Raw genomic sequence first — 13,251 nt, 5'->3', positions numbered from 1 at the left:
GCTGTTTGCTCATTGTCTTTCCTCTTCCTCTTTTCCTGGCAGTTTTTGCGTGTTTAGACGATGCATCAGGTATCCCCATAGATCCAGGTATTCATTTAGCTTTCTTCACACTCCTGAGCAGAGTCACAGCAGCACAACAAAACATTGTTTGCAGTGAAACTCTATGTTTCACAGTCTGTTAGGATTTTAAAAAGTTTTCCTGTCTGTAGGATGCTTGTCTTCCACAGGGGATACAATACATTCATTGTGTTAACAACAACTGTGTTAACAGGGGGAGAGGCACTGCCTTTTCTCCCTTCCTCAAAATCCCACTGACTGTAGTGTGGCAGTTTCAGGAGGAAAGTGGCTATGATTTCTCCATTAAAACATTCATCTATGCCCATATGCCACAGTTAAAATGTGATTTACGAAGCCCATTCATTGCTGGAGAGAGAAACAGGCACAGATATAGAGACAGACGAAGGCACGGAGAGGCATTAAGTGATAAAAAAAAGAGAGAGAGAAAGAGAGAGAAGAAGAGCCTCAGGCGTGTGGATGAAGTGGAGGTAAACGAGAAAAGGGCGAAAAGAAGAAACAGAAAGACAATGAAAGATTGAAAGCTATACAGCACTGCTATTGATCTCTGGTTTGGAGAGAGAGAATTCAAGAAAAAAAAGGAGAAAAGCGATGGAGGCGAAAGTAAATGGAGAGAGAGAGAAAAAATCTTCTAATCTTATAGTGGATATACGTGAAGGTTTGGTTGAAACATTTTTCATGGTTTAGCTGACATCTGCCTATAGTATATGTTTCTGGTGTAAGGATGAAATGTTGAAAGTTAAAGATGGACAGAGACAAAAACAAAGAGACGTAGAAAACAGGAAAGGAGGGCTGTGGCCTGTGGGCATAACCCCACAGATGAGGAAGTGGATTTGGCTCGTCGGACAGGGATGAAAACTAGGGGGATTGTAATCGGCTGTGATAAATGGAATAGCCATATAATTACTTTCTCAAATATACCGGTGTTGATCCACACAACCCTGATGCCCTCAGCACCAAAGAGTGGAGACAAAGAAAGAGAAAAGGAAAGAGATACAGAGATGGGCGGAGGGGGAATGAAAAACGTACCGTGAGATAGAGAGAGAAAGAAGAAAGAGAAAAAGCAGAGAGAATTTAGACAAAAGTCTCAGGCTGTAAATGAGCTCATTTACTGGCTCTCATCTCTCAGCCTCTATCAGGTTTTACCTGCTGCTGCGTGACAGGAATACAGTTCCTGCACAAGCTTCTCTCTCTAACACACTGCGACTTCAACGAAAAGATTTGTAGGTCTGCATTTCACAGGTCTCTTTGAAAAACATCAACTTTAAGAAAAACTGTAATTGGATATAACTATCAAGAGAGTAAATGTGTATGATACAAAATATTTTGTGTATAGAGTGATAAACACAATTTTGTGTCTTTCAACTTAGCAAAAAATCATAACACTAACATATTTAGTATCTTACATTGTGTTTGTGTGTGTGTATGGTAGTTTTTATGTTTGTGGAACAGTTTACCTCGATTTGCCGCTTGAGGGAAGAATTTAATCATTAAATTGAGCTAGATTACACTGATTTCTTTTCTTAACCCTCAATTGTAAATTCCACAGCAGGAAATTACCTTTCTTTACTTAGCTGTCAGAGTGGCTGCTTGAAATATACCAGCAGTGCCCATTATTAAGGGTCCAAACACTTTTTTGGGGGAATAAATACAAACTTTATAATGAGGGTCTAGATAGCCAAGTGAAAGAGTGAAAACTGATTTTAGAGGAGAAGATAAATAATGTTAATAAACAGTATATAAAAGAGACAGAGGGGAAAAACAAAAAAAGCAGGTCTGTGGAAAAGACACATAAGTAAAAGTCGGAAATACAGTAAAAAAGATGCTTCCTCATACCGGATTGAGCACAAAAGTCTGGGAAAGCAATTAAACTAAAGAATAAATGATGGAATGTAAGAATCAGTGAGCTCTTACAGGGGGCCCGGAAGGTCCTGGAGGTCCTTTGCTGTCCTGGGAGCAGGTACATGCATGAGGCATGGAAGGGCACTGCTCCTCAACCCTCTGAAAACACACACAAATACAATGAGTGTCCAGTGCACTTTGTCTGCATTCAGGCAAGAAAACTTCACCCACGTATACCTGGAGCCTGCCAGCAAGCAAGATAACAAGAGTAAAAAATGATCATCGCTCTCCAACTTGTCTCAGGTCTCTGGATCAGGTCTTTGACTCCCATCTGTCTAAGCTGCTTGAGGTATTAAACTTGTGGTACAAAACAATTTGTGTTTGCTTGGTCCCCTTGACTACTGATACACTACTTTATCAAAACAACAGTTATTTCTCACATACTGTGCCCTGATGTATGTGTTGAATCTAATTTTTTCTGACCTTTCTGTCAAACAAAAGCTAAATATTATAAGTATCACAAAAAATATCACTTTCTTGTATTCCATCGGATTGGTTTTACAGGCATGCTCAGACTTGACTTGTATACAACCCCGATTTCAAAAGAGTTGTGACGCTGTGCAAAGTGTAAATAAAAACAGAATGCAATCATTGGAAAACAAATCAGGGCTGCACGTGCGACAAAGACAAAATTGGTCATTCTTGAGGTGCTCATTAGGTGCATGTCTATCACATAAATGAAATCACCCCCTTGACTGCAGGAACTATTAGCAGTGGCAATTCTTTGCCAGTGCTAACAGCCATTCAGAGATTCCAAGTAATTTGTGCTTTAATTCTGATTTTATCGTTCTGGTTTCATCATAACTCAATTCCATTGTAATTACAATCATCACTCTAATTATCCAAGGCTGTAAAAGTCAGAGCCCTAGCTACTGCACATTCACACCAGAGAGGAAGAAAAGTATGTATCAAAGAGTGAGAACATGTGTGTGTCAGAGAGTATATGCATGTGTTAGTTTCTTACCAATGCTGGCAGCTCGCAGCACTTATCTCTGCTGGCCCAGGATGTGCTGCAGATGATGTCAAACATCTGGAGCTGGAACTGTAAACACACACACGCATGAGTACGCTTACACTTAATCAAACACACAAACCAATTCCATCAGTACTGCAATTACGATATTATCAGTTAACACATTTCAAAATGCAGAAGTGAAACAGAGGCAACATTACAAATGGAATATATCAAGCCTGGTATTTTGTAATGGTGTGGTTTTGTGGTGTTTCTGTGTTGATAAAAAGCAAGACCAGAGACAGTTTGGCTGCTCACAAGCTCAAATGAGGAGCTGAAAAGTGTTGGGAGATAGATTCATGAAGTCTGGCTGACGTCTGGAGGCTCTACTAGCCTTAAACTATAGCCCAGGCTATAAATTAGGTTATGGGCTTGTGTCTGAGTCATTTCTAAAGTTTATCATCAGGACTGAAGAAACAGCCGGCTGACATATACTGTTTATTTCATTAGAAGGGCTGTTTCTTGTATCTACATTTCTATGTTTCATCACCCTGAGCTTCAACAAAGAGCTATATCAAACTAACTACATGTATATATATATCACAGACGCAACTTTAAACTATGGAAAACCCCCACTTTGACTTAATGACCGTGAAACTGTTTTATCTCAGAATATAAACACATACAGACACAAACACAGAGTGCAGACTTGGATGAGATTCTTAATGGAAAACAGGGCGATAACTGTTCATTTTTCTCTCTGCTATAGTCACACAATTACAATCTTCATTACTTTTCGAAACAGAAGTCTTTTATATGGAAATATTGTACCTAATTTGGAAAGGTTTTATACATGGTTAATGTTTACATAGTGTCCAATGTATTATTTCAGGAGAGCCCTGATGGGTTTAAAGCAGCCAGACCACTCATCTCTGTCAAATGTCATATGCAAAATACCATCAATAGTCCAATTTAATAGAAGAAGGTATGACAATAAATTTAAATTTGACTCAAATGTTTTTAATTACTAAAAAGTAAGGCCTGCCCTGCAGCTCGTGCGGAACAGTCTTATCCTAGTAATTATAGTGCCTCTATTACAGCACCACAGGAGGTCTTGGACTTAAAAGAGCCGGCCAGTCTCAGTCAAACTGGAGCTAACATTGAGACTCAAAAGATACAGCCTTACTGTGATCAGTTTGGGGGGCTTTTGACCCAGATTCACAAAAATGCTGGGCTGGCTGATTGAAACTTTGAGAGAAATGTCACACTTGTCATTATGTGATTTCATTTATTCATGCTGATATACTGTCACTTTTGTAAGTCCCTAAAGGAACTCATGACCTGAATATCCACAGGCTCAGCTGTCATTATGAATAGGAACAACACTCCCAATTTAAGAGTCTCTAGATAATAAATGCTGCTTGTTGTGGAGCCTGAAACAAAGTAAGAGTTAAGAGTTCACTTTTGGACAACTGCTAGGGTTCTACCACCCTGGAGGTGCAAACAGATACACTAGTTCTTCCATTCCTTCTGCTGTTGGCTTTTTAAACAAATGTGATTTGGCCTGTGACTAGATGTGATACGGTGCCCCTTTTCCCTTTTCTTTTCTCTTCTTCTCATTGTCAGCAAAATATTTGCTATCCAAGCTCTTGCATGTTCCAATGGTGTCATGTAGTAATTTCCTCCCTAAATAAATGATACACATCTTCCTCTCTCAACTGAGCCAAGTTGCCTCTAACTTCAAACTCTTAACCACGACCCTATTCTTTGCTGGGTCCTGAAAGAGGGATCTGACATCGTAGGTCCCTCCATTATCAGTAGCTCTCTTGATTCCAGTCAAGTACCAAGTTTTTTTAAACATGCCTTCATGCAGACACTCATCAAAAATCCTCACCTAACTGATCGAAATAATTATAGACCTGCTGTTGTCTGCAGATGCTAAAGATTGTGGACAACATTAATATTAAAGATCCCAGTGCTGCCTTTGACTCCACAGACCAAGAGTGCCTGGAGCACTGGTTGGGCATTTCAGGCTCCCCACCTAAATGGTTTGTCTCCTTCTGAGATAGGAGAACCATCTCAGTTTCCTTCAGTGGATCGTTGTTGTCTGCCCTGTTATATCTACCATTTGCTGCTGTCTGCAAGCCAAATTGCTCCACGGGGACATAAAGCTTTACTCAACTCTCTACTCTACTGAAAGCACAAACTACAGTGTGGCTTGGGCTGCATGTTTCTGCCCGAACCCGATCAGAGTCCAAGACAGTAGAAATCGAACCTGACCCAAACTCACTGAGCATTCAACCCAGCCCCAGCCTCACGCAGTTAATGTAAGCTGGAGCTGGAGCTCCATACAGTCGATTTCCCTGCAGGACACATGACTTTCTGCACATGACAGACCTAACATATATTTGAATCAACAACAATCCTCTTTAATGGACAGTAAATGGCAATCTGGTGGTAAGTGGAGAAAATGTCACATTTTATTAATTTTCCTTCATAAAAACCTCTTAACACATCATTTTCTTTGGAACAGCTAAGAAGTATACATTTGCTAATAGCAGCGCACAGGATATCTCACCTTCTTCCTTGCCTGTGTGTGCCAAACGTTTTATGTAAAGCACTTTGTGCATTTTCACTTGCACTATATAAAATGAACTCCCACTGAGTGACTCACTGATGGTTTTGGATATTAATGGTTGCCATTTTATAGGCCATAATTGTTCACACACACACACACACACACACACACACACACACACACACACACGCACGCACGCACGCACAAACACACACACACACACACCTTGCTGATTGATCATTGCAATCAATGTGCAAGGGACAATTATATCAGCCAAATGATTATCACTTGATTAAAGTAGAACTCCCTTTATTCTTTCAGTGGTTAACACCATTCAATCAGGCCTGTTGTGTGTGTGTGTGATCTGTTTCACATATTCATTCATTATTTGAATGAATATGTGAAACAGATCCTGATTTTACCGACCCTGCCATATTCTACTGCCTTGATAACCTTCTGATACTTCCTGTCTGAAGGACAGCCATCACATGTTCATGACTAGAGGGAACCCCAACATGTATCCAATCACCCTCTACTAAGAGTGCAGTTAACAGCGATGCAGACAGAAATTCATACTGACTGGAGCAGAGACGTCCCGTCTGCCTCTGGACCGAACCATCCTCCCGAGGATCTCCACTCCATCGGTGGTAATGTTCCCAGCAGCGTTGATGGATTTCTCCCCAACCACGGAGCAATCTAACACCACCTTCACAGATGTCTTGCTGATGGTTACATGGAGCTGTATGGGAGAAAGAGGATAAGGAGCGTAAGACAGACCTTGGGGTATTTCACATAGTACAGCTACATCTAACAGCTGTGGAGTAGATAAGATGTGAAAATGTGTTCTGACCCAAATATCTTGAGATTAAGATAAAACAGCAACAGTTAAGGAGATACAGATGGGCTGTCTGTGGTACTTAAGCAAGAATTTTGTCTCAATACTCAATCATTGTTTAGTCTGCATTACCCATAATTATTGTCTTAAATGTATAACCAGTCATAAACACAAACAACTGAATAGACTGAGTCTATAAAACAGAGCTATAAAATCATTTTAAGGGCAGCATTTTCACAGGTCTTGCGTCTGTGATTAGGCAGAACACAAAACTTTAGTCTACCTCCTAAGAGGTGGCCAATTGTTGGTGGTGCACATACTGTGTGTATGAGTTCCTTTGCTTATGTGAGGTTTTCGTAAATGCAGACTAGAGGCATCTAAGCACAGTAATTGGTCCGTCCAGTCAAGAGTGCATGTGAGCTCAAACTGCTTCCTTAGAGGAAACCAATGCTAGTGCCATGAACTGTGAAATTCAATTGGTCACATGGTTAATGAGCAAAAAGGGCTGCAACCTGCTAATAAACTACACTATCAGCACCTCCATGTTCCACCATTATGGGAGCTTTACTATTACTCTCTTTCACACCTTCAATAAAAATGCACTGTAAGTCATTGGAACATGAATGCATGTGAGCAGCACATACACCTCTATACACGCACGCACACACACACACAGTAACAATGTGAAGCTAATGTGGAGTTAGACAAAGTTCATATTCGAGTGTCAGAACCCAATCCTTGACTGACATCTGGACGGCTGTTTTATAATGACTTTCTGTTCTCATCCTCCCGTTCTGCACACTTCACTGGGCATGGCGTGCATGTGTGTGTGTGTGTGTGTGTGTGTGCCCACATGTGTGTGCCCACGTGTGTGTGCGCGCAAGCGTGATATAAAAACGAAGAAAACCCTCTACGGTGCAGCCATTTTCCTGGTATTTTGTGGCATTTAGTGGTTTCAGTTAAGGTTAAATTTAGTGGTTAGGCAATGAATATAGGGCACTGAAATGTCTAAGGTATGTAAATGTATACGTTTTTCTGTGCGTGTGTGTGCGCACGCGCATGTGTGTGTAACTGTGCTTCAGGCTGGCTGGTTCCTATATTTACTCCTACAGTGACTCAGGCTCAGTTTCAGTCTGGAGGAAGTTTATTCCTGAAAATTGACTACTTGAACTATTCCTCTGTTCTTAGACTTGAGCCGTATGGAATCTGAAACACCTGGCCAACAGTAGCAAGCATCAGAAAATGAGCTGCTTATTTTTGAGCAACTGCTTTTTGTGGTCTATGTTCTGTTATAAAGTTAACATAATAGGCATATAATGACTAACATTTGGGAACATAAAAAAATAAATGTTCGTTACTGTTGAAGACTTGCATTTTGAAATCATCACATGAAATATTCTTCCACCATATTTCCAGTTATATGGACATTTACAGGTTGTGGCATTGGGATCAGTTTTAAATACACAACATAGAAAAGAATGCCTTGACCACGATAAATGAGGATAGAAGAGAATAGAGGTCACAGAATACAACAAAATATCAGTAGCATAATGTTCTTGAGTCTGCACTGCTGCTGGCGGGTCAGATGACGGGCTGGATCCACAGCTAATGCTACTGCCGGCACAAGATGAATGAGCCTCTCAGACACACACAATCTTGTATTTTCTAATGCGACTGCTGTCTTACACATCAACAGTATCTTTCTTTAATATGAAGCAGCTCATTTGTTTGCGTCTCTGTCAGCAGATGGTTTTATGTTTGTCTTTATCAGAATTCCTTTCCTTATCATTTTTCAGACATAAGAAAAATTACTTTTATTTTCTAAACCACTGACAGCACTACATTATATTTCTAATGTGACTTTGTAGGAATCTTGCCAATTGAATAACAACTCTGTTGTACTTTGATAGCAAAAGCTGGAACTGAATATAACTGGACAACATGGAAAACTCAACGTGAAGGGAAAAGTGTTCTAGATAGCTTGGACTTTTTTAATCGGGTTATGCTCTGGGTGTATTTATCGCTCAATGCAGAATGACTTCATGTCATTAGCAAGTGAAAACTAGAGGTTTTGAAAGGATATTTTACAGTAGTTTATACCAGAGTATTCGAAGGATTACCATCTTAACAAAAAGTATGAAAGAAGAAGCAGTTGAAAAGAAATGGATAAAGAGGGATAGAGATGAGAGGTGAAAGAGGAGAGGCAGCATGAGCAATTTCATTTTATCTCACCTCTTGGTAACTTCTAAACACAAAATGCAATATATCTCTGATAAAATGATGGAGCTGGAAAATTGGTGCGCGGACAAACACACCCACCCAAACCCACCCCTTCCCTCACCCTCTTCTCTCTTTCTCTCTAAATGGATATGGCAGTTTTTAAACATGCTGCATGAGATAATGTGAGTTAAAGAAGATGAGGCTGTCAGTGTGTCTGCTGACTCAGCTGTCTCTGACCTGCACTTTAAAATGCACGTGCTCACTCGTGCATGTTTGATTTGTGTCTGTGCGTGTGCGTGCACACAGTGTGCTTTTATATATGAATGGATGTGATTGACTGAAGTTTGACTGCACACGTGTGCTGCTATGTCGACTGCTTCTCTCAGATGCCCAAAACATAAAAATAGACAATAAAGGCTAATCTAATCTAATCTTAGGCTGACAATAACAACAGGCTGCTCTTTTTGGTATTGAAATGTACAGTATGCTCAAGACCACAAACTCAATTATCTTAAATAGTAGCGACTAAAATATTCCAGGTGTTGCTTCAGGTTACTCTCTCTTGCTTTGAGAGAAAGTTGTACCCATGTAACACTCCTGATTTATAAATGCCTGTTGTTTATATGTATATGGTAGTAATACTGTACTTCCAGACAAACTGGACAAGTTTCCCACACTTTCTTACTCTATCATAACAAATAAGTACTGTAGGCCTGCAGCTGAAAACAAACTTCTGGGAAAGAACATTTGAAAAGCTGCAGAGACAGTGACTGATAGTGATTAATCATCAGATTGTTAATTGTCAGGAGAATTGATCCAACAACTGCACTGCTTTGTCAGCCACTTAGTGTAACACTGCCTCTTCTTTCCACAAACAAACACGGCTTCACTCATCCCAGATGAGTCCTTCCAACAGACACAATGCATTTCTTCCTAGCTGCTTGCTTCTGTTTCCCCATTATCAGTTCTTCTTCTTGCCAAGAAGATACGAACATTTATAGAAACAGTTTTCTAATAATCATTTATGAGCGAATGAATTAACGGTGAATTTTGAATTTCACTCTGTGAAATATTGTGGACTACTCTATGCTAGAAAGCTCCAAAATCACTGGTGCAAATTATTTCCTGAGTGTACATTTTTACAGCGTACAAGGACAACTTTAAGTGCTCTCTAAGATTTTTCATGTGAGGCATTTAATCATTTTTGGAGTTACAGAAAAACTGTTCATACACTTCTGGAGTATAATATGGCTCTGAGCAATATGTAAGTTATCCTACAGATAACTCACTTCTCCTTTCTGCATGTCTCTCCGTTTGTCTCTTTATTTTTCTGTCCCTATTTCTCTCTGTGTGTCAAGTTCACTGTCATACCTCTTTCTTCCTCTGCTCTCCTTTCTCCCTCTATCACCTGTTTCTGTTTTCTGTGTTCCCCTCAGTCTGGGTGTGTGTGTGTGCATCACTGAGCAGTGACAGATCCTGCCAGGTATGCCTGCTTTCACATGAGGCGTCTTCATATGGTAATCCCTCTATAACCAACACACAAACATGCACACTCACACGGACATTCCTCTTATTCACTTGTCATCCTGTCTAAACGGAGACGAACACTTCCTCTTGCCAGACAGTCTCCTGCATCTGTTCCCTCTCTCAACACTGTCATGTTCTCCAACAGAAAAACACGAAACAATGGAGAAGACAAAAGGGAGAAAGAGAATGATGGACAGCAACTCCCTGACATTTTGAGCATTGAGATAAAGAAAGACAGACAGAGTTGGTGGGCTGGTGTAGGTTTGCTTTCAGCACAAATCCACAGAGTCTCAGGAAAGAAAGTACACAACAGCAGCTCTATAGCACAAAACAATTATTTCTATAAAGACTTAACCACTCTTTTAAAATGTAACACAACAATACATGCAGATGTCCATTTCCATCAGGCCTGCTGAAGTAAACACACCTCCTGAACAGTGAGGTTGATTCAAAGAACAAAAGAATTGCTGATCATTCAGCAAGCTGTTATTATTATTATTTTGCTTCAGCTAATGGCGTTGACACTTCATGCCAAAGTGTTTTGCAATGTGCATTTGTCTTTGGGTCAACTGGGCCTGTTGAGGCCAAACCACAGCCATTATTTATTCAGTGGAGGCATCTGCATTACTATTTGTTCCACAATTTATTTTCTCTTCACTTTCTCTTCTAAAGTGAGCATTCGTTCACATTCTGTCTGGCTAATTTGATACAACATAATTTACATCAAAATATTTGGCAAGAATCCCAGTGATTGAGGTACACACGAAATGTCTTTGTCAGAGAATCATTTGGGAGGACAAAGTAATATCGTCTCTGCTGGTTCCGCCTGAACTCACCAGGGAAATGCAAGAGCAACAAAATCATGGAAAATAGTACAACAACCACAGATTCCTTTTTATGATGATGTTTATACAATGTGTTTGCAGAAGGACCTGGTCAATATTGTGTACACATCTTTGTTGGAGGTATTATATTCATGTCATATATGTGGCACTGATTACACGTTTGGCAAAATGGCTGTGGGATTATTGATTCATCTACAGATTTTTTAACTATTTGGTCTATAAATGTCAAATACAATGACATATGTTCACTGTGGGAGACCACACAGAGGTCTGAAAGGGTGATGAAACCTCCAGTCACTCCCACTCCATACACTCCACTAGTTTAAAAAAATAACATGGGTGTATAAAAAAGCGGTGGTGAGTAGGAGGCAGAGACAGAAAAGGGAGGAGGGCTATCATCACCTGCACACACACTCACCCAAGCAGTGTTGACAGGTCAAGAGAAAAAAAATCCAGCCCAAGAGCCACTGGAAAACCATCCAACAAGCTCAACAACTTAAAAACCATCAAAATACAGTCAATTTTCCTTATTTCTCTCTCTCTCTCTCAAAGGTTTGCCACAAAGCCTCTTGCCCCCTCCATCCCTTTCTACTCTGCAGAGTTTCAGTGCGGCAGATGTGAATATTTATCAGAAAACCTACCACCTAAAAGCTGTAATGGTGATTTGTCAGTGAGAACCTGATATTTAATGCAAACTGGATGTGAACACATCACACTGCTATTTTATTTCTTTCAAATGGCTTAAATATTCTGACCAGCAGCTCTCACCTTATTACAATGATACAAAACAGAAGAAAGTACAAGTACATTAGGATGAACTTTAGCATACATATATTAAAGACTAACCTTGTGGAAGCTGCCATGGAAGATTTTTTTTATTTCATTTCCTTCAAAGGTGACGGTCTGGAAGTCTCCTTTGTAGTCATTGTTGAAGAATGTCAAGGTCTTTCCAGAGTCTGTGGGGGAACACAGCTGATGGTGAAGGAAGATTCAAACTTGACTTGCACACACTATTGTCTCTGTCTCCCACTATTTGACTGCAACGAAGATCTGGTTTGCAACAACAGTGACCTACACAGGCTCATCAATATTAACAACAAACAACAATTCATTAAGATCAATTTTACTATTATAAAAGTATTATCCTCATCATATGTCATTTTGAGGTATAAACGTACTGATTTAATTTCATTGTAATATATGCATGAACTCCCTGTCATTTCAAATTTGTAAAACCCTGTAATATCATTTTGTATGAAGTTCCTTATTGAAAAGTCTTTCACCAAGCACTGGACTGAGAGAGGGCAACATTAAAACACCCTTGCCATTATTCTAATAATATATGAGATATGAGTGCGGTGCGAACTATGAGTTTGTACAATGACAATGAAAACTCATTTGCTAAAAAACTGTAAGCTTGTTTTAAACCTCTGGACCAATGTATTGTAGTCAAGATGACAGTAATGGCTATTTTCATCACTCTGCCATAATCAACTTCTGTCCTTGCTTTTGTTTTTAATTTCAGCCCTTTACAGATTGTTATGGAAGTTACGGATTGTTCTGACATGGCTGTCAAAACGACAGGTCAGCTGGTAATACAATCTCTGCAGCAGGTCAGGGGTCTGCCTTGGCTCTCCTCCGAGTCAGTGGTGTCCAAAACACTTCACCTAGCGTGCAGTATATATGTGACATTACTGAACTGCTTGATACAAACACAAGCACTGCATGATGGCCAATCATTATCGCCACCCCACCTGCTATGGCTTAAAAAAAGGCTACATATCGAACTGTGATCTCCAGCAACAAACATCAAGCACTTGTAAGTCTCACGGTGCTTTCCCCACACTAATGGTGTGTTTCATTCAGGGTGGGGCAAATAAGGGAGGCCTTCCATCCACAACGAGCTCAGCTATCTCTGCACAAGGCAAGATGAAAACTTTGCTCATTTAAACATGCATCACATTGGATCAAAAACACAGTTGAACCCAAGCTGTAATTAGCGATTTCTCTCCTGTCTCCTGTCAAACTGTGATGTGTTATGATGGAAGTGGCACAAAGTAAAGTTAGAGAAGCAAACGTACTGTCTAGAATCAGTCCCACCAATGGCTCGTTGTCCTTGTTGAGGATTTCCCACAATGCAAAGGGCTCCTGCGGGGTCTCAGGAAGTAGGCGGAGCATCATAGAAATGGTATAGTCAGAGGGTAAACCTTCAGGGTGAAGGTACCTGGTACACACATGAAAGAACAGGAAAACACACACACACACATACACACAGAGGCAGATAGTGAGCTTATCTGTGCCCTGAAGGCATGTATCC

At 40.2% G+C, this 13,251-nt stretch overlaps 1 protein-coding gene across 1 annotated transcript in view; it reads right to left on the bottom strand.

The window, feature by feature from the left end:
- col14a1a (collagen, type XIV, alpha 1a) overlaps positions 1 to 13,251 on the bottom strand; it is a 129,666-nt gene that overhangs the window by 31,686 nt on the left and 84,729 nt on the right. The window contains exons 32-36 of the mRNA XM_041941655.1: positions 13,016 to 13,158; positions 11,781 to 11,890; positions 6,088 to 6,246; positions 2,942 to 3,019; positions 1,990 to 2,076 (exon numbers count right to left, since the gene is read on the bottom strand). Coding sequence (XP_041797589.1) covers positions 1,990 to 2,076; positions 2,942 to 3,019; positions 6,088 to 6,246; positions 11,781 to 11,890; positions 13,016 to 13,158 — 577 coding nt within the window. The remainder of the gene's footprint in view (positions 1 to 1,989; positions 2,077 to 2,941; positions 3,020 to 6,087; positions 6,247 to 11,780; positions 11,891 to 13,015; positions 13,159 to 13,251) is intronic.

Source organism: Chelmon rostratus, chromosome 8 (genome assembly GCF_017976325.1).
Source record: "Chelmon rostratus isolate fCheRos1 chromosome 8, fCheRos1.pri, whole genome shotgun sequence".
NCBI classification, from domain to species: Eukaryota; Metazoa; Chordata; class Actinopteri; order Chaetodontiformes; family Chaetodontidae; genus Chelmon; species Chelmon rostratus.
The sequence above is the reverse complement of the archived record's forward strand: the minus strand, read 5'-3'. Positions and strand labels throughout refer to the sequence as shown.